The 21,436-nt window shown below is 40.6% G+C and overlaps 1 protein-coding gene across 30 annotated transcripts in view; it reads left to right on the forward strand.

Moving 5' to 3' along the window:
- Positions 1 to 21,436, forward strand: part of LOC136426633 (microtubule-actin cross-linking factor 1-like) — a 172,450-nt gene that overhangs the window by 48,305 nt on the left and 102,709 nt on the right. For 23 of the 30 annotated variants that reach the window (XM_066415311.1, XM_066415328.1, XM_066415316.1 and 20 more), the window contains 21 exons: positions 8,685 to 8,744; positions 10,173 to 10,339; positions 10,646 to 10,761; positions 11,271 to 11,377; positions 11,745 to 11,864; positions 12,062 to 12,157; positions 12,529 to 12,659; positions 13,167 to 13,260; positions 13,708 to 13,746; positions 14,133 to 14,290; positions 14,801 to 14,981; positions 15,556 to 15,684; positions 15,922 to 15,999; positions 16,234 to 16,395; positions 17,796 to 17,819; positions 18,378 to 18,482; positions 18,718 to 18,813; positions 19,216 to 19,338; positions 19,681 to 19,827; positions 20,410 to 20,564; positions 21,145 to 21,271. In XM_066415311.1, the coding sequence (XP_066271408.1) occupies positions 8,685 to 8,744; positions 10,173 to 10,339; positions 10,646 to 10,761; positions 11,271 to 11,377; positions 11,745 to 11,864; positions 12,062 to 12,157; positions 12,529 to 12,659; positions 13,167 to 13,260; positions 13,708 to 13,746; positions 14,133 to 14,290; positions 14,801 to 14,981; positions 15,556 to 15,684; positions 15,922 to 15,999; positions 16,234 to 16,395; positions 17,796 to 17,819; positions 18,378 to 18,482; positions 18,718 to 18,813; positions 19,216 to 19,338; positions 19,681 to 19,827; positions 20,410 to 20,564; positions 21,145 to 21,271 (2,415 nt within the window). Of the gene's footprint in view, positions 1 to 8,684; positions 8,745 to 10,172; positions 10,340 to 10,645; positions 10,762 to 11,270; positions 11,378 to 11,744; positions 11,865 to 12,061; positions 12,158 to 12,528; positions 12,660 to 13,166; positions 13,261 to 13,707; positions 13,747 to 14,132; positions 14,291 to 14,800; positions 14,982 to 15,555; positions 15,685 to 15,921; positions 16,000 to 16,233; positions 16,396 to 17,381; positions 17,415 to 17,795; positions 17,820 to 18,377; positions 18,483 to 18,717; positions 18,814 to 19,215; positions 19,339 to 19,680; positions 19,828 to 20,409; positions 20,565 to 21,144; positions 21,272 to 21,436 lie in introns of those variants that run through there. The other 7 variants (XM_066415321.1, XM_066415322.1, XM_066415335.1 and 4 more) reach the window with 5 other exon arrangements.

Consider the following 21,436-nt stretch of genomic DNA (forward strand, 5'->3'; position numbering starts at 1 on the left):
CATGTGGGATAAACTCCAAAATGGGATAAATGATTACCAGATATGTTTGTACAATATGTAGGTCACTGTAAGTTGTAATTTGCATTTCCCCCACTGACATGTATGCAAAATATAATATTTTCATACTTTGATATGATTACTTTACTTCAATTTCATTGCATAAGGAAATCTGTCAGTGTGGCTGGTGTTTTCGCTCAACAATGTTGTACATTGCAACACAAACATCATCTGAATACACATTTGAATGTTGTTGAAAGTTATTATTTCAAGTAAAACCTGTATTTTAGAAAATTACTAGATTTCTTCCAAACTGTTATTATCTGGACCTAAAACGATTGTTGTTTAGGGAATGGAATTTTGAAGAGCTAGGACTAGGAGACTCCCAGTCTGGTGTTAAATCCTGTATACATGAGCTTTAGCCATGTGTTACCATCTCCCCTATCTCCTCACCAGATACTGTGTACATCTGAAGAGATTATGTGACCCCATGAATGTTACACAGATGCAGGTAACAACCTGAGTGTTATCTGATGCCTCGGGTATCAGAGGTTAGAGAGGAATAAATTCAGAATGCAGCCCTAATCTTGGGTCTGGCTGTCACCTCTGATGAGGGTCAGGTAAAAATGTTTGACCCAGGCCCCTTGGCAGCTGGTGTACATATGGAGGGCAGAGGAAAGCTCACCAAGTATCAGTAGGGTTTGTCTAGAAAAAATAGGAATGGGAGGATATGGAAAGCCCAAACTTCGAAATTTATGTACTTATGTGTGATTAGGCACTGGTATTCTTCTTCTTTTGTCATCCTCATCAGTTGAGTTGAGATAAGGCATGATACTTTTTGACCAGCTAGTTAAGTGCCATGCCATGTTTTTTTATATCAAATATATATGAGATCTGGTCTTAAACCATTTTCATATCATCAAAGGACATGTGGAGTATTCTTGTAAAATATATCTCCTGTGTGACTTTGTTGTTCAAGCCCTCAGGTTCTAACAGTCTTTGGAATTTAGAAGAAGAAAAAAGATTTGGAAGAAAATGTGAAACCAAAGAATGAAGATTTTATTCCCTTGGATTGGGATGTTCCAAGACTTTGTAACACCATCTGCAGTGTATATTGTGATCTCCTGCCCAGGTGAAACCCAAAGCTGGGAAACGGAAATGGGCCTTTGTTGGCTGAGGTGTAAATGAAGAGGCCTTTTCAAGTGCTTTTAGCAAGTTGTTTTAACACCTGATAGCTGAATAGTGTGTTTGTGGCTGGTTGAATGACCACTTATTCAGAGTGTTCAAGTGTTTAGTATTGTGTATTTCTGAGGCAACTTGAGAGGACAGGTACTTATAGACGTGATTCCCTGGTGGCAGTAGCTGTAGGTTTGGGGCATTTGTCCATTGTCAGAAATTCCATGCCAGTTCTGAATGTGCACTTTTGACCTTTATTGTCATGATTTCTGTATTTCCAAACATTCAGTTGAAGAATCCTTGAAGAATGATCAGATTTCTGTTAAGTAAAAACTAACTTTTATTCCATTTTTGGGGTAAACTTAGACAATGTTAGGATTACAAATGCAATTGGGATCAGAAGAGGGGCAGAGTGCATTGTATCATTGTATTGTGTAGAGCCCTGTGTTATTCACAGGTATTGTTTTATATCCCAAAATGTGTGAGTTGTCCTCAAACAGTGCATGCAAATTTTATTTATACATGAGTATTCATACCTTGGCAGTGTTACTATCACAAACAATTGGAGGATTACCACATAAGTAGCAACCCCTGATCTGTTTACTCAAGGAGGTTATAACCTCCTTGGTTTACTGACTGAAGACCTTTACTTTACATTTTTTTACCCAAGTAGGCTAAGTACAGGTCACAAACAAGACATGTGTATAAACATACACATGCCGATACAACTTTACTGTATTTGAGGCAAGGAGATTGACAAGTAATTGTGAATGGGTGCTATAACACATTATTGTCACTTTGTCCTAATCTGGTGCAATTCCAGTTAGCAGAAGTGTTTCCTCCAACAAAATGCCCAATTATCACATGGTCTATAATCATATAATTAACCTGTCAATTTCCCTATCAGACTCCTATTGTATGCTCTGATTGTCCCTCTTTATCTTTCTTCCTGAGTGAATGACTCAGTTTGTGTGGTTTTTGTCCATAGATTCTTCAAAGATAACTTTTGGTCATCAACATGTAACTCAAAGGTGTAGTAGAGACATTTACTGTGCAAGATGTTACTGTAATATTTACAACAGGAAGACGAGCAGTCTATCCCTGGTGGTCAAGAGACACCAGACATCTGTTACTGATTACTTGGTAATAAAGGGGATGGACATCTGATCACTTCTCACAGGCAAGCACTGAGTCAAGACCTCATTCCTTGCTCTCCTAGCTAGTACCTTTATCTACTCAACACTGGTGGCATAGCGGTGGTTGCCGTTTTCGAACGGCCGAACCCGCCTCGACGCAAGCCTTGGCCAGCTACCATGCCGCCCGAGTCGCCCGGTAGCGATCGAGACCAGCGGCTACTAAAGCAAGCTCCGTCCGCGCTGCGATGCTACGCCTGCCATCGTGCCACGTCGACAGCCAGCAGCCCCGACTCACCACGCGTACGCTACCACGCCGTCCGTTTAGCCAGCCTGCCGCCGTATCACACCGACCCAGCTCGCCCGACGTGTCTCCATGCCGCCCTCTAACCAAGCCAGCCTGCCAGCCGACCACGTCTGCCATGTGCCCAGGCGTCCGGACTCCCTGCTCGCCGTCGCTGAGGCCAGAGCACGCCGCCGATGTCCAGATGCCACCCGCCGCCGACCACGTGTGCAAGACCCCGTGAGCGCTGTCCTGCCGACTACGCTGCCGTCTTCCTGACCCACCATGCCGACTTGATCGCGACCCAGCCCGACTACCCCTACGACGGAACCCGTCGCTGCCCATCCGTGATAACCAGCGTGACCTTCTACCGTGAAAACTAGCCGAACTGTGAAAAAGTACTTCTCCGCGTATCCTGCCCGACCACTGAACTTTGTGCAACATCTCGAACTTTTGTGGTTTACTTGTAGCTAGGTACCATTATTGCACGATGTCTTGTATTCTTGTATGTTCGTCCTTGGTTCGTGAGCCTACGGGTGACGGACCCGCCAAGTGGACTATTCGTAAGCCTACGGGAAACGGATCCACCTGGTGGACGCTATATTGTATTGTTTTGTATTGAGACTGCATGATGCCTTCCCTAGATAGAACTGATTTGCCTACGGGACAGTCTATGCTAGATGTGACATGATTGTGAGTTGATATTTGCCGACCACCCTGAAGCTGGGTAATGTCGGATACTGCGTTGACCATGCTGCGTTAACGTAGAACTTGCTCGTACTTGACTGCTATGTCAGTACGTAGCGAAGCCTGTTTTTGCTTGTTTATGTTTGTTGTTTTATGTTCGTGCTTTGAAGTACCCAGACGCCTCTGTCTCTATCATCACAGCAGCAGCCCGTCTGTGAGGCTTTGTCATCATCCGGAAGAAGTCAATTACTTGTCACACCCCTGCCCGTTTATGGCATTGCAATGTTTACCTTACCATCTCTGTTTATATTATTGTATCTGACCTCTCCGTTTTAAACTGTCATACTTAGATCGTGCCTTCTGCTGATTACGAGTAATTTTAAAGAAGTGGGGACCACTTCTAAGTGTACGGGGGAGTATTGTAGTAGAGACATTTACTGTGCAAGATGTTACTGTAATATTTACAACAGGAAGACGAGCAGTCTATCCCTGGTGGTCAAGAGACACCAGACATCTGTTACTGATTACTTGGTAATAAAGGGGATGGACATCTGATCACTTCTCACAGGCAAGCACTGAGTCAAGACCTCATTCCTTGCTCTCCTAGCTAGTACCTTTATCTACTCAACAAAGGCACAGAGATCACTCCCTTTGATCCAGATGGTTGTTATATTCCCCTTCCAGTGGGAAGGGGGATATATTGTTTTTGCTTGCCTGTTCTTCTTCTTCTTCTTCTTCTTCTTCTTCTTCTTTCTTCTTCTGCCAAAAACCAAGTAGATGCGCGGTGGTAGCTCTACTAATGGTATTGCAGAAAGTTATATGTACCTTATGTTACAATGTACGGATGTTATATTTGAGATGTAGGTACCTGTAGGAAAGGTGAATACACCTGACAATAAATTATGCTAATGAGTACCTTATTTGCATAAACTTGTATTTCCCTTACCATAAAAGCTGTGGATGTCATCTTTGAAATGTAGGTACCTTTAGGAAAGGTGAATGCACCTGGACATAAATTATGGTAATGAGGACCTCATTTGCATAATTTATGCAGAAACGTGTACTTCCGTTACCGTAAAAGCTGCAGATGTCATATTTGAGATGTATGTACCTTCAGGAAAGGTGAACACACCTGGCCATGAATTATGATAATGAGGACCTCATTTGCATAATTTATGCATAAACTTATATTTCCCTTACCGTAAAAGCTGCGGATGTCATCTTTAAAATGTAGGTACCTTTAGGAAAGCTGAATGCATCTGGACATAAATTATGCTAATGAGGACCTAATTTGCATAATTTATGCATTAACTTGTATTTCCCTTACCGTAAAAGCTGCAGATGTCATATTTGAGATGTAGGTACCTTTAGGAAAGGTGAACACACCTGGCCAAAAAATATGCTAATGCGGACCTCATTTGCATAATTTATCCATAAACTTGAATTTTCCTTTCCGTAAAAGCTATGGATGTCATATTTGAGTTGTAGGTACCTTTAGGAAAGGCGACTACACCTGGCCATAAATTATGCTAATGTGGACCTTATTTGCATAATTTAGGCATAAACTTGTATTTCCCTTACCGTGAAAGCTACGGATGTCATATTTGAGATGTAGGTGCCATTAGGAAGGGTCATAAAACCTGGCCATAAATTATGCTAATGAGGGCCTCGTTTGCATAATTTATGCATATCCCTCACCGTAAGGGCTACGATTGTCATATTTCAGATGTAGGTACCTTTAGGAGAGGTGAACACACCTGTATATAAATTATGCTAATGCCGACCTCCTTTGCATAATTTATGCAGAGACTTCATGGTGATGGGAGGGGAATATCCTACATTTTCCCGAAAATGTTGCCATTCTAGTATTTGATCTGTGTTTGGGACAGGCTCCAGGGGCAGTGATAGCTTCATGTTTAGTCTTTAGTTGGCAGCAACTAAAAGTAATTTTCTTGCATCTGCGTCCAAAACCTGCTTCTCTTCATTTCAAAGTACCAATTTTGCAGCCTATAGGAATAACATGTTGTATAGATAACATGACTTAGTGACTTACAGAGTTGTTGCCAAGATAATAAGAGGTAGAAGCCAAAAGCAGGGTTAAAACTGCTTGTCTGGGGCATACGTGGCATAGGATATGTTCAAATAGTTCACACCTACTGGTACTGAGGTGCAGGTCTGAATACTTGGCTATCTACCAAACAGCTAATTTAAACCACACTGTGCAAAGTTGCCAACATGCCATGGTCTGTCTGACCTTGGGACTGTTTGCCGTGACCTTGATGTCCAGAATAGAGGCCTCCTGTTGGGCTGGTTATATCTCTGGTTTCAGACAAGTGTGTTGCTGTTTTCCAGTCCAATTATTGCTTACTTCAAATATTATAGTTATGGTATGAAACAAAGAGTCCTACATTTTCCAGCTGTCTCTTACCCACTGAAATACCCTGCTGTCAGTGCTGAGAAGCATTAGTTGCTTGGCAATAGGAGGTGTGGCTCTCTTGATACCCCATTATTAGATGTAATTAGGCCTTAATTGACCTACTGATGAACACAGTGACCCACAGCTGGGCCCTGTCTGCCTCAAGTCCTATACTGCAGCACTGGTCAGCACTGGTCAGGAGCTGAATACTGTAAATACAGAAATGTTTGTGGTATTTTTGTGCACGTTTTTTGCTGTGAACTATTTACCGTAAACTTAAAAACAATGCGAAAAGGCGTTCCATTCCGAGACTGTAACGATACTATTGTTTTAAATGCGAACTCAAAACCGCGGCAAACACTCCATTTTCTCCCTACCGTGAAATTAAATCGTTGCAAACATTTCTGCATTTACAGTATTTAGAGAATGTGAAAATTTCTTGCATTGGGTAATAATAGTGGAGTTAATTTGGGGAATTGAATATCAATGACAGATGAATGTTGCTCAAAGTGCAGTGAGAAGATAAAAATGTCTGCCAGATCATCATAGAATCTGCTATCCAGAAATCCTTTTTCTACTAGCTCTACAGGAGCTACTGTGTAAATCCTTATAATTCCTGTAGCTTGGGGCCACAAAGCTGTTGGCAGGGGGGTCATCACCAGTGTTTATGCCCAGATGTAGCCTGTTATCTGGTGGGCAGAACTTTGGCTTATATGTTAATACCATGTGCTGACAGGTCAATGATGGATATGGGTGGACTGGGACTTTGGGTAATGGTGGAACATGTACATGTAATTTGCTGACTTCAGACGCTCACACTGCAGAGGGCCTAGTAATAGTTTCAGCTATATTCATGTTTTATCTGTGCCAACAATAACAGATATGCCATTGCCAAATCATACATTATGAGAATATCGTATTGTGACTATGTATCTTCCATCCGCATCTTCACATGGGGGCCTGTATGGGGGCTACCATTAATGCTCTACGCTAAATTCAGAAAGATACCGACTACATATGACATTAAATTTGGCAGGCTGTCTTTCTGTAAACTCAGGCGCCAGTAATTGACCCACGAAGAATACACTGATTATGCTCAACGTCAAATCTAAGCCGCTGACTACTAATTACATGGAATCAAATGTCTGATTACGCTTGACAAAAAAAGGATGTATCCCAATGTATCCACATTGCTGTCATCCCATTTTATTTTCATTCCTCACAACACTTCTTGATACTGTATATAATATTATTAGGTAGGAACTTCTTTTGCCAGTGATAAATGAGTGTAATGCTGTCATTTGATCTGCAATCAATACACAAATCCTCTGTACTTAATTAGATGATCAGCATACATATGAATATTCTCTTACACATGATTTATTGGTTATTGCCATCCAGTGAAAACAGTTTCATATAAACTACTATATAAAACATTCTTGATAATTATTTTTCCTCTGATTTTTATGTCAATGTTTTTCTATTGAGCTTTTAGACACTAAAAAGGCAACTGCATGTAAAGTATGACGCTATTAATGCTGTATGGAAAGCTTTCCTTCGAAAGAAATACTCTTTTCTTTGGATGCTCCCTACAAAGGTGTGTGTCATCTCTCCCATCTTCTCTCTGCACGCTTCCCTCCCCAGGAAGCCCTCACTCCCAAAATGTCACCGGTGAGTGGCTGATGATTTTTCATAGCTCTTATTCATCACCATAGCAACGTCCAAGCCTGCTTGTATTTGTTTCCTTGACAACAAGCAGTGATATAACTCCTGTGCTGATAGTTTTCTTCATCTTCACATTTGAATTTAGCTGCATGGCAGACTGCAATTTTTGGCAACTTTGTAAATATTTCTTTTATACAGAGGACAGTATTTCTTTCTATAGATGCTTTATGAATACATCAAATACTGGCAGTTTAGACTTCATTCTCGTTTATAATGTGTTGGTAAGATTACTTAGGAAAGAAACTGATTGTTTAGGAGATATCAACCCTCTACAAAATACAAGGTGGATAAGTATATTCCAAAAGCCATGTTTGAGTAATAAGGTGGAAACGTTACATTTATAATTGAGCCAGAACTTTTACAAAATGTGCTGCGTCAATCAGGATTGAGAGTACAGTGTTGGTGAGGCAGACATTTACATCTAACAACCAGTGTTTTAGACTCTGTAGCCAAACAGGAATGACATCCTACTGTTGAATCTTTGCTAGGAGATTTTAGAATTCGTCATTAGGTGTACTGTTTCCCCATGCCCCCACATTACTTCATCTAAGTCAAGGTTGGGTGGAAACTTTATGTTGCCAGACACATACGCTCTGCATTCAGATACATTATCAAGATGTACTTGTATTACTTCTCTTGTATTGCCGCCAATAATATCAGTCTCGGGCATGCCTAATATGTTTATCATCAGATGTGTTAGGCGTAATCATTAGGCTTGAAAAGACTGGGATATATAACTTGAGTTTTCAAATATTGTTTAATGGTGCCTAATATAATGCACAAAAGGTTTGTTGGGAAGCCACTTACTACTTGTATGTACAGTTGGAAGTGTATAAATCGACTATAAATATTTATCATGTACACATGTTCACACAATATACTTGTAGACACAAACACATGCACATACAAGAGCATGCAATGGGAAAATAGCCTATATTAATGTAACATCCATATGTGTTGTGTTGTGTGCATGTACTTATGGTTACATATGGTCTGTCTGAACTCAATCATGCTAAAATTCTTAACAAAGGGAAAAGTAAAAGTATGATTGTATCAAACTTAGTTGGTTTGTCCGACTAAAAGAACTTGGAAGACTTCTTTGCCCTGAAATCTTCATGACATCCATGGAATGTGGGTTCTGCAACCACTGCACCAGTGTATGAAAACATTGCTGATTCATAGGTGCCATAGCAACAGTTCCCATAGCACGTGTTGCCACAGCAACAGTTCCCATAGCAACCGGCTCATCCCACCGCTCCTCTTCCAGATCATAGAGACACTGCGGGAGCCACGTGGTGTGCCGAGTGCCGCCCGTGCGGAGGAGAAGGTTTGTGCTTGCCGACAGCGTGTGCGTGTTGCTCCGTGTCCGACATTCCCGCCTTTTCCTTTCCAGCTCATCATCGCCATTACCGGGGCCAGGCCAATGCAGTTCTCTGTATACAATTATACGACATTCAGAAATATACAGCTCACTCTTGTCTTTTAAGTGTTCTAAACCATAGGAAGCTGCTTATGAATAGATGTTTTGTAAACGCTAGTTTGCAGATATCTATTCATAGTCATGCTTTTTGTCAACCCACCCAGTTAACAGACTGAATTCCATTTGTTTTGAATCTGATTCAAATAAATTACAAGTACTACTGTACTGATGACTCAATATCCTGGAAAAAGTTTTGACACTTAACATCTTTATGCTCTAAGATGCTGTATCCAAAGACTGTCATTGACCAGGCCTGCTGCTTATTTACATCTCCTTCAAACTCCAAACAGTTGCTAGACAGGAATCTGAAAGCTGCTGTCCTGATTCTGGAGGGTTTTGACCTCCGACCTCCATCCAGAAGACTCCAACTGTCTTCCGCCATGACTAACAAAAGCTATCTCTCTGCTTGTGCCTGATATGCCTTCAGTGATTGACATCCTGAGCAGACAATCTTTAATCTGTGTCCAAATAAGCACACTAAACCACAAGCAAATAATGATATACAAGATAGACCTAGATTGAGAAAATTGTGACTTTAGAACATCTGGTAATAAGTATATAGAGCTACTTGTATCATTCCATTCAAAGCCAAAGAAAATTCCTCCCAGGCAAAGACCAAACTTTTTTTCCTGTGATCATCATCGTCAGAAAAATCTTTGGCAATTGTTGCTGTTTGAAGGAGTTTTTCCCTGAAGGTGTGTCGCTTATTGTGCATCTTGTGGTCTGAACAGGTCTGATCATGTATCTGGAATCTCTTCATGACTCTTCAAATCAAGGACTTAGGATATACCCAATAGTACTGTACAATAAACATGTCGGATGTCTTCAGTGTGTTCAAACAGGTATACAGGTTTTAAATTACTTCTCAATCAATATAAAAGAAGGTCCAGCAAATTATGTAATACTTAAAGGTTACGATTATGATTTATTTAAAGAGACATTTCATAAACACCCACCAAAAAAGTCTGTTTTCTACTTAAGGCACAAACAAACAAGGAAATAAGTCTATAGATCTAGCCATGTCTAGCTTGCAAAGCCATGATCAGACATGTGTACTGATGTGTGTTGATTCTTCCCCTAATGCTTCCCTGCATGGACGCATGTACATGTACAGCATGGTCCACCAACATTTCTCCCACTTTCCATTTTTGGCACATACCACTGTATTTCTTTACTCCCAGGTTCAAGCCATCAATTCAAACGTTCACCCACCAACCAACCAATCACAGGTGGTGTTACATAGTGATTGACCAATCATTTTTCTTGTTGCTTCAGATTTCGGACATTATCGTGCCTGGCCAACCGGAGGATGTGAGTGCAAAGGAAGCGCTGTTGATGTGGTCCCAGCGAACCCTGGAAGGTTATCCGGGCGTCTCTGTCAGAAACTTCAGCAAGAGCTGGAGAGATGGGCTAGCTTTCAGTGCAATCATCCATAGACATAGGTTGGTCCTCGTTCCGCACAGAAACCAATCATGGCTCTTGTTGCAAAGAGATTGGCCAATCATGGCTGTTGTTGTAGAAAGACTGGCCAGTCATCTTCCAAAATTCTAAATCATTGAACCCATGTCGTGAAGTTTGGATGCTTCAGGTAGATTTCTGTCATCAGCCTGTCTGTACTATTTACTGTACTGCCTATAGTTTATACTTACTGCTTATGCCAACCTTTGTGACATTATGTATGACGTATGTTTTACATGCACAGACCCCTGGTCTTTTGATAATATGTTTATTTTCCCTTTCTTGCACAGACCTGATTTAATAGATTACAAGTCCCTTAAGAAGAAAAGCAACAAGCAGAATCTAGAGAATGCCTTCACCCTTGCAGAGAAAGAGTTTGGAGTCACGAAGCTTTTAGATCCTGAAGGTAGGAATCTTCTCAGTATTGAAGACTGTGGCTTTACAGTTGATTTTGTTTTTGGATGATGATGCAGTAACAGAATGTTAACATACATGTATGAAGGACCTAAAAAAAGGGGTATCAATTTGGTTATAGACTATCAAAATCATTTAGATATTTCTCATTTGGTGAACAATCCACAAAAAGTTTTGAGTACAATTCAATCTCTACAACTGGATAAGATTCGTAGATAACTTCCGGACGTTTCAAGTGATATCCATCACTCTTCTTCAGCATCACTAGAAACAAGCAGATGTTGAAGAAGAGTGATGGATGTCACTCGAAATGTAGGGAAGTTATCTCCTAATCTTATCCAGTTGTAGAGATTGAATTGTACTTAGATATTGTTAACCTGGAAGTCTAATCTTCATAAACAAATCCAAATCAAAAACAAACTATCTTGAATTTTGAATCTTTTATTTTTCTATTCTATTCTATTCTATACTAAAATGTCTGTGCTTGTGTCCCTCCCCTAGATGTAGATGTGCCATCCCCTGATGAGAAGTCCATCATCACCTACGTGTCTTCTCTGTACGATGTCTTCCCCGAGGTGCCTGACATCGAGCAGTCCCTGCAGGACAATGTGAGTAGGGTGGGTGTAGCGGGTAGGTTACTTGTGTGGGTCACGTTGGGGTTACAGTAGCTGGATAGGTTAGTGTCTCTGTAGATACCTTCCCTTGGTTACCTACATAGTGGGTAGATCAGATGTTTGGGTTAGGTTGTAGTTAAATACTCGTAGGGTGGACCTGTAAAGAATCGTTCTTCTAGACAGCTGGCTTTGAGCAGATCCATTTAGATAACTGTGTGAGGTTGTTGGCTTGCAGGGAAGCTTTAGTTCTTTTATTAGTGGTGCATCAATTCATCCAAAGCCCTGGTAATGTGTCTGAGCACATAATCGTCAAGTGTTATGATCCGTCCCTAAGAAAGACCCTTTCTTCTGTCCCTGCCAGGAGCAGGCCTTACAGTTCCAGGATTACAACGACCGTGCCAGCAGCCTGTTACTATGGTTACGGAACACCACCGCTAAGATGGAGGATAGAAACTTTCCCAAGATGCCTGACAGACTCAAGGTTAGTGAAGACAGCTGGCATTAATTTGATCTTCATCAAAATATTAGTCTGAAATCTGTAGACATAGATCAGTAGCATGCCTTAAATGGAACTGGGGTATATAATTTGTGGTGGAATTGCTGAATAAGCCCAATTTCTACAATGATATTTTGTGTCCTTTGTGAATTGTACTCATTTTAGACTCATGTTTACCTCAGACACAGCTTGAAGAGCTGAACAGACTACGAATAGAAGTCCTGCCAGCAAAGACTGGGGAGAAAGAACAACTGTCAGGGCTGCACGACTACCTAGAGGTGGGTCACCATTCCGACACCTGGGTTAGCTGGGTTGTTAACCTGGGTCGGTAATATAACACATCTATAGATAGAACATGCAGATGTCTAAAACATGCAGCTGTCTTATACTTCAAAGTGGATTCTTCATCGTCAGGTTGGATTCACTGGGACATTCATTTGGGAAAGTTTTGTGTAGATTAAAAAATTGTATTTACGTTTTATATGAAGCAAAATGTACTAGCTTTAAGTTTGAACTATGAAAACAGTTCGCCACCTTTTTACTTGGGCATCTTGATTGTCAGTGTGCCAAGATACATGTATAGTAGCTGCTTGCAAGTCAAGGGGTGTTCTTGGAAATGTAATATTTTACCATTTCTTTTCTCTGGCAGAATATCTCCATTGCCAGCCGTAAGTTTGAGGTTCCGGAAGACTTGAGCACAGAGAAGATTCAGCGAGCCTGGGACTGCCTCAACCTGGCCATACAGGACAGGGAGAAGGACTTGTTACAAGAAATAGAAAAGTAAGAGATGCCCTGTTATAATAAGTATCTATATAATTTCATTTTTATTTATTTACCCAGGAACAAACATATTGCAACTAGAGCGTTTTTTGATGTGCCCTGCAGGCATACATAAACAAAATACAGTATGATGAATAGTATAACAAAATGTAAAACAAAGGTGTAAATTAACTTAAACACAATAATGATGAAAAAGTTTTACCTTGCTTGAAAATGTTAAAGTAATTCTGCTAGAAATTCCTATTTTGCTACTTGGAGAGAAGTGGGAGAAATATACTCGTGATGCAGATATGACATCAAGGAAAAATATGAACTTGGGATTTTTTTTAAAGAAAAAATATCTGGTGTTTAAAGACAGCTAGACGTCTGCATCATGCCTAATCTCCTTTAAGTTTTGGTTCTAAAATACTTCAGGAAATACTATACATGCTACAATCATGTTATCTTTCGCCAGAATATTGCAATATCATGTCTGAAATGTGATCGTCTATTTTCTGTGGTCCCCAGGTTTGAGAGATTACGAGGGGTTGCAGAGAAGGTCCAAAAAGAAAGCAAGCAGTGTGAAAGCATACTGAACACTGCAGAGAGCAAGCTAAGAGAGGTAAGGAGATAGAATGTCATAAACCATGATTTAACTATCAAAATGTCTGGTGTTCCATTGTGTCATCTTTCATGTTTTGTTTTGGGTTGCCTTCTGCATTATTTCATCCTACCATTTCGTCTCCATGTTGATTATCATTTTTGTCAATTGGATTGGGCACTTGTTGGTCCAGAAAACTCTATACTGTACATGAACCTTTTGATTGGTCAGGTCATATGTTTGACACTTGGAGTTTTGTTCCACAAGTTGGATTGGACAGTTCATTCTATTGACCTTTGTATCCTCAATTTTGATTGGACAATTCACCATGTAGTACCTTACAAGTGCTCAATTTTTTTTCGTGCGTCCATCTTTTTTTTTTCATCCCTATTTTTTTTGTCAGTAAGTGATTCATTTATTCACCTTCCTTTTTTTGCTGTGTCCTTGTGTTCAATGATGGCATTTCAGCAAATAAGAATGGAAGTTGCCATCAAGTTTCGCTACAAGGTAATGCAGCATGAGATCTTACTCAGTATACGGATAGTGCAGATGTGTAGTACTACATACTAAAATTAAATTAGTATTAAAATCTTCTGTGCAAATGGTTTATTCAAACTGCAAGATGAGATTTGAACTACTTTCAGCATTATCTATCATTATACTGCCCAGTTACAAATGCAGCTAGAGACAGCTGTTTAAAGAATTTCTGTTTACATTGCTTGGAATAGCTTCCCAAGTAAAGGCCCTTGTGTCTTTGACCACTGTCGTATTTATGTTTAAGCCTGTGAATTGACATTGCATTTCAAAGTCTCCTGGCTTTGTGAAATATAGGGTCTCATGCCACAGTGACTTTTTTATTTGTAAGTCTCACAACGCAGTTTGCTCCTCCACAGGTTGACAGCAGCCAGCTGAGCCATGCAGATGCCAAACAGGTGTTTGCTGAGGTGGAGCAGCAGCTGCAGACCTGTGAAGGCTGCATCAAGGAGATGTTCACAGACGTACAGACTCTGAGGGAAGGAGGCTACCCACAGGCAGACCCACTTCAGAAGAAGTAAGCTTGTGGTCAAACCTGAAGTTCATGTGCTATGCATTAATGTGATGGGAATAAGGATGCCCCTAGGACCTGTCCCTCTGTCCTGGGATGGAAATTTGCTTGTTGGGACAGAAATAATTTTATCCTGTCCCTCCAAATCATCAAGTTATGACATGAAATCAATAGAAATTTATTTTCATAAGCTAAAAATTACAGATCTTTAACACAGGCTCCCAAGGAACGAGTGGGACGAAAATAAGATTAGAGCTACATGTAGAGACGGCCCTGGATGGGAGTGAGGGAAATACATGCTTTGAAAGAGAGCAACTATGTCAAAAACATAAAGGTTGAAAGTGGTTATTGTATAACTTTCAGTGACAGCATCCTATTTCTGTATCTGTATCCATACAATCGGTATAACCGCCCTTCAGCATAACATGCCAACTTCGCAGTGGATCTTTGAAGCCTTCTCTGCGTTCTGCCTGTAAGTTGCTATGTTCATGCCGGGTGCATTTTGCTCTGTTGTAGGGTGTTCCTATTGCACGAGAGGTGGGTCCACCTGAAGAACTCCCTGCAGACCACCAGCCAGTCCAGGAGATTTGGGGAGGGGCCGTCACAGCTCAGGTCACCCACTGGCATGAGTCTGTCGGAGGTGGGGGAGGAGGGCAGACTGCTACAGGAGTGTCTGAGCTGGGTACAGAACAAGCAGGTAGGGCAGTAAACTGAGTTGTTCTATGATTTTTCTAGCCAAGCGTTCATTCATTGTCATCAGATCAAATTTGATAACGAAGATGTATTTTGTACAACAGAACTCAGAAATTCTATTTTTCTTTTCATCTTGAATGGAGGAAGGGAATTCAGTATACAGTCAAACCTGTAGGGTATCATAACTGTGATGTCAGTCTTTCAACAATTGTCATCAGATCAAATTTGATAACGAAGATCTATTTTGTACTAATGCTACTAGAACAGCTCAATGGAATATTTTATATTTTTATCTTTGTAAAGGAGAAGGTCGGTATTTGACAATTGTAGTAAGAACAGTAGATGAGTTATTGACTATTAAGTAGTTTTTTCTTTATCTTAGGGTGTAAGCTACCTTACTTAGTTGGATGCCAAACATTTGGAGCAACACTTTTTGAAAAGACGGGAATGGGGGAAATGCACTGCATTTCTAAGCTTAGCCTAGTTTGTTTATTTTGTAGTATATCGAATACAACATAGTCACTATGTAGTAACAGAAGAAGACACATATTTAACTCGCTGTGTTCTTGCTTTCTTAGTCGATTCTCGAAAGTGGCGAGTACGGCAGTGACCTCCCCAGTGTACAAAGACTTTTAGAAGAACACAGAGAACAGCACAGAGTCATCACTGAGTTCAAGGCCAAGGTCGACCAGTGTGTAGCCAACAAGGTATGGATGGTAGAGTCTGCTAAGTCATGATATTGATGTTTAAATCAAGTACTGTTATACATACACAGCAAGTAAGTATACATATCCAGTAGGGATGATGTAATCTGTGAACATTATCTAACAAAAATCATTCATAAATTTGTACCTTTCTACAGGTATTGCCTGTCATAGTATACATAATTCTTTATGTAACATCAAGATCCATGGTGAACATTTCTTTGTGTTAATTTTTTCCAGTCCAAGCTCATGGGACCTAAGTACCATGTCTACTGTGAACAGCTTTCCAAGCTGGAACAGGCTTACTCCCAACTCACGGTAGGTCCTTACTTAAGTAAAACAAAGAACTTGATACAGCAAGTTAGATACATGTCGAATAATGTTATGGTCAGAATTCAGCATTTGGTAGAAAAGCTCTATTGATGAATGTTGAGATGACATAACAGCTTATCTTTGTGAAAACCAAGTATCATAAGATAAAAACATCTTCCTTTGTAGGATACATGATAAAAAAGGTTTCTGCAATTATAAAAACATTATCTTCCTTTATAGGACACATCACAGAAGCGGCTGCAGTACCTGGAGTCTCTGCTAGAGTTCATCCGCCAGGCGACGCTGGAGCTGATGTGGCTGAACGAGCGGGAGGAGTTGGAGCTGGCGCGGGAGTGGGACGACAAACCGGTCAACATCACGGAGCTCGACCAGCACTACGAGGTGGGGTGGGGTTTGGTGTGGTTTGGTGGGGTGGACGGTCTGCTCAGTTATACAATACATACATGTCGTCTGGCTTTACCTGTACCTTATGAGAAAGAATCAGTTGTGTTTGATCTGGCAAGTTTCAGTCAACTGTGATTTGGGGAAGACAGACAAAATGGTACATTGTTTTTCCAATGATGCTATGGTCAGAATTCAGCATTTGGTAGAATAGCTCTGTTGATAAATGTTAAGATAACACGACAGTTTGTCCTTGTGAAAATCAAGTATCATAAGAAAAACTTTTCTCCAATAAAAACATTAGCTTCCTTTAGCACTACGAGGTGGGGTGGACGGTCCGCTCAGTCATACAACAGTCTTTATTGACAAAAAAAAAAGTACAGCAACTTTCGTAAGGTCTTCTACAACTATACATGCAAACAAACAATTGGATGCAAAAGAATTAACCTACGTACAAGTACATGGATAGTTCAACGTGTTAAGTTGAATGTATCACTTACACCACACATAGTCTGGCTTTACCTGTATGTTATTAGAAAGAACCTGCTGTATGTGGACTGGCTAATTCCAGTGAACTGTGATTTGTGGAAGACAAGACGATTAGGAGATACCTAAAAGACAATGTCATATTCTGTGTTATAAGCACATGTGATCTATGCTTTTCATAGAGATTTTTCTTCACAGTGATAGATTTCAAACTTATTGTTTCTGGGCCCTGTAAAAGGGGATTTACTGAGTTTATTGGCATATATGTCTTGTTGTGAATTCATAGTAGTAAGTTATCATATGCAGTACATTAAGTCTTTGCCATCCACAATAAGACTGATTTTTTTCAGAATAGGCTCTGATGTAAGTTAGTTGTCTTTTTCTTTTCCTTCCTGTTGTTACTTTTGGTTCCTCGTCCTGGCTGTAAGCCGAGTTGTCAAAAGTAACACCTTGTCAAACAGGTACAAGCACATGTGACGAAGACAGACTCTCTGCGACAAAGCCACCTGTCTTTCATGTATAGAAAACTAGTGGTAGGACATTAAGCCTTTGTACTCTCAACCGTTTTCTTACCAATAAGGTGTTACTAAACCTTTGTGTAGGCTTTTTAACGATTGATGTGTTAAAGAGTGCAAACAGGTCTGCTATGTTACCATCTGGCCTAGTTGGTGTATTAGTTTTGTGTTTAGTTTAGTTTGTGTTTAGTTTTACGGATGTTTATGTATATTATCCTTTTGTTTTACCAATGTGTGGATTTTACTTGACTCTAGACTTCTACACCTATTTCCCACTTCTCTGTAGGATTATGAATTGTGTTTCTTCACTTGGTTGTTTTTTTAGCACTTGCAGGAGAAATGATGTCTCGGTCTCACCTTTTTTTGTTTGCTTCTTCCTCTCTTCTTCCTTCCCTCCAGACCAAAGAAAAGACTCAAGCACAGGTTGGGCACCTTGTCCCATATCTTCTTGTGCCATACTCACACTTTATGATTGTTATGTATATACGGCTGCTTCTTACAAGCACTGGCATGGATGTTTGAACAATGCACCCGTTTCTCTCTCTGCATGCGTGCATGTCTATGCCTTGCTGTACATGTGACCCCTGCATGGCTCTCAATGTTCAATACAGGAACTACAACTTCTTGAGGTTTGTCTGGTAGTCAGCCAAGAAGCCTCCTTTCCTCATCCCAGCATGTAGACTACTAGTCTTGTAGTTATGCCAAATGGAAATAGGCTGATTTACATGTAGAAAATGTGTTTTACTGTTACACTTACAGTGATGTTGTTCTCGAACAAGTATTCTATATGCCTCACTGTGTGACATTTGACTGCAAGTAATGTTGCCTCGCTATTCCCTTCCAACCAAATACTGGACTAGCATTTACTGGGTACTTTGGAGAAAAAAAAGCATATGTTTGTTTCAGAGAAGGGGAAATGTTACCCGTACATCAAGGATAGTTTCGAAATGGTTTTGACTCTCTTCCTGTTTCCGCTTCCAGGTGTTGATGCAAGAACTGGAAACCAGAGAGGCTCAGTTCAACTCCCTTCAGGAGAGAGGAGAGGCCCTCGCTCTGGCCAATCACCCTGCTGCTAAATCTATAGAGGTAAGTTTGCTATATACCTGTTGGATTGTACAAGTCTTGAAAGAACATATCAAAGGCTAGGTTTGTTAAGAGTAACAGTTAACACTGTCTTTTGGTGATGTCTGAGATTTCGTACTGGTATACCGGTAGTATACTCCATAGCCAGTAGTGCTAGTGTAGATGTAAATGATATTACATGTTTGCTTAATAAATGTTTCTATATTTAAATGCACCATGCTATTGTTGCTCCCTTCAGGCTTACATGGCAGCTATGCAGACCCAGTGGGCGTGGCTCCTGCAGCTGACATCTTGTCTGGAGCAGCACACCAAGAACACTGCCAAGTACCAGCAGGTAAGAGGTTATACGTTTTGGCAGCAGTAGGTCAGGGGTCATAGCTAGGAACTTTCACTAGCGTAGAACCAGAAAGTTAAAAAGAGGACAGGGTTACATTTGGTTAGTGCCCAAGAATACATCATACCCATATTTGTTCTATAACATGTCAAGTATACCTGGTCCCTGTGTTAAGGGTGTATCCATAATCCTTATTTATCCTGATGAAGGCGGCAGTGGTCGTTGAAAATTTTTACGTTGTACCCTTTGTGTTGGAAGAAAGTTTAACATTGTACTATAAGACCTCATTTGTATTGGTTGCAGCTGCAATCAGGGAAAATGATGTACAATTAACAAACACGACGAATTGCACACCTTTACACTTTGATAGTCCTGTTAACGTTTCTTGATCACTTCTTACAGTTCTTTGCTGAGGGCAAAGATGTTGAGAACTGGTTGAAGGAGCAGGCGGACCTGCTGAACACCAAGTACAACAGGACAGACCTGCCACTCAACGAGGCTGAAGACCTGCTGCAGGAAATATTTGTAAGGAGAAATGACTACTGTTATCTTGTATTATCTTTACTTCATTTAGAGTGTAAGCAGCTTTATGCATTGTCAGCAGATTTGCGAATAATCTTGCTATTGTGACTTGCAAGTACAGCACTGGAAACATGAAAACAAGATTTTCCTCATACTACTTTTCCTCCTACCACTCTTCTCATCAGTCAGTCACTGATGAAAGATAGTAGATGCTATCTGAAATGTCTGACCATTTGCTAAATCTATCCAGTACTGTTACTTGAGTATCTTATGTATTGTGTGTCATTGACACACTCTTCTGATGATAATGTTGTTCTATCTTTAATGAACCACTCTAACTTTTAGGAGATGAAGGAAAGTCTGGTGGAGTTTAAGGACCACATCAGTTCCCTGGCCAGTAGCAGTAAGCAGGTTCTTCCTCTCAACCAGAGGCGGCAGAAAAACACCTCCAACATCACCGTCAAGGCTGTGTGTTCCTACAGGCAGATAGATGTAAGTAGTCAAGGTTATTCACAACATCACCGTCAAGGCTGTGTGTTCGTACAGGCAGATAGATGTAAGTAGTCAGGGTTATGTCCTCACCACAGTGTGTTTACAACATGAAACAGAAACATTACGGTTATAGTTTACACAAGTAGATATTAAATGAAAATTACTTGTTTGATGACAATTGAAAAGATATTGAAAGTTAGTCACCACTGTGTGTTTACAACCTGAAACAGTACTATTATAGTTGTAGTTTACACAAGTAGATGAATGAAAATTACTTGTTTGATGGCAATTGAAAAGATATTGAAAGTTAGTCACCACAGTGTGTTTAGAACCTGAAACAGTACTATTATAGTTAGAGTTTGCACAAGGCAGATGAATATACAATCATGTCGTGTGATGGCGAGAATAACTAAATAACACGTTTGATAATGAATGAGGAGATACAGTAGATGTAGGGAGGTTTACCTACTAGTACCACAGTATGTCTACACAGCCATAGATGATACTCATTGATGGTGAAAATGTTACAGAACTATTTCTTCTGTGACGTAATACTAAATGAAAGCCTCTTTCCTCCCACAGCTTTCTTTGAAAGAGGGAGATGAGTGCATTCTTGTGGACAACAGTCAGAAGACCAAGTGGCAAGTTATCACCCCCACTGGCGAGGAGGCCTTTGTACCTTCTGTTGTGTTTACCATCCCACCGCCCTGCTCAGAAGCTGTGGACTATGCAGAAAGGTGAGGATTTTCCTCCAAATATCTCCATTCTCTTGAGCAAAACTGTTGCCACACAAGCATAGAACAGAGGCTTTTAGAGCAATGAAGCATTGTTTCTGAAGAAATGTCCATGGGCAGTGCATTCTGTGATTGGAATGCACTGCCTGAAGACATTGTCCAGTCCCCGTCTCTGGCCACCTTCGCCTCTAGGGTGTCCAGTTCCGTCTAGATGCTGAACTCAACCTTTGACCCGAGACATGTCAGTGATGGCCGATTTGTTGGCCGATGGACATTAGCAGAAGAAGAAGAAGATGGACTTTGCTGTTCCCTTCATGGTATCCCTTTTGAAGACACAAAACATGTACAAAGTATTCCATTGATAAAAATGACAAGTCAGAGAAATTCATCGAAGTAGATAGAAGATTAGGCCAAGAAATCAATGAAATATGTAATACACGTAAGAGGCATTAGCCTTAATTAGGGCTATGCTAAACTCATGACTTGTGCTTATCTAAATTTTGATGATCATATGATGATAGATAAATTGAGACTTCATCAGTTCAGTGTAGGTTTATATTCAATTTGTTTTTTCCCCACTCAGACTGGAGGTCCAGTACCAGGAGCTCCTCTCCCTGTGGAAGACGCGTCACCTGACCCTGAAGCACACTGTGTCTGCCCAGCAGATCTCACAGAGGGTCCAGGCCATCAAGAACATGAGTCTGGAACAGGTATGGACAGGAGTAGTGTCTGCTGGCCTAACTGATAGGCTAAGTTTAGACACATAATGGCATTGAAGTACTGTAAAATGGTAATGTGACCTTTTCACTGCAAACTTCAAACAACAGCAAAAATGCTTGTTCTGCCTTTTGCCTGTTTTACCGGGAACTAAAAAC

This window comes from Branchiostoma lanceolatum, chromosome 2 (assembly GCF_035083965.1).
Source record: "Branchiostoma lanceolatum isolate klBraLanc5 chromosome 2, klBraLanc5.hap2, whole genome shotgun sequence".
Classification (NCBI taxonomy): domain Eukaryota; kingdom Metazoa; phylum Chordata; class Leptocardii; order Amphioxiformes; family Branchiostomatidae; genus Branchiostoma; species Branchiostoma lanceolatum.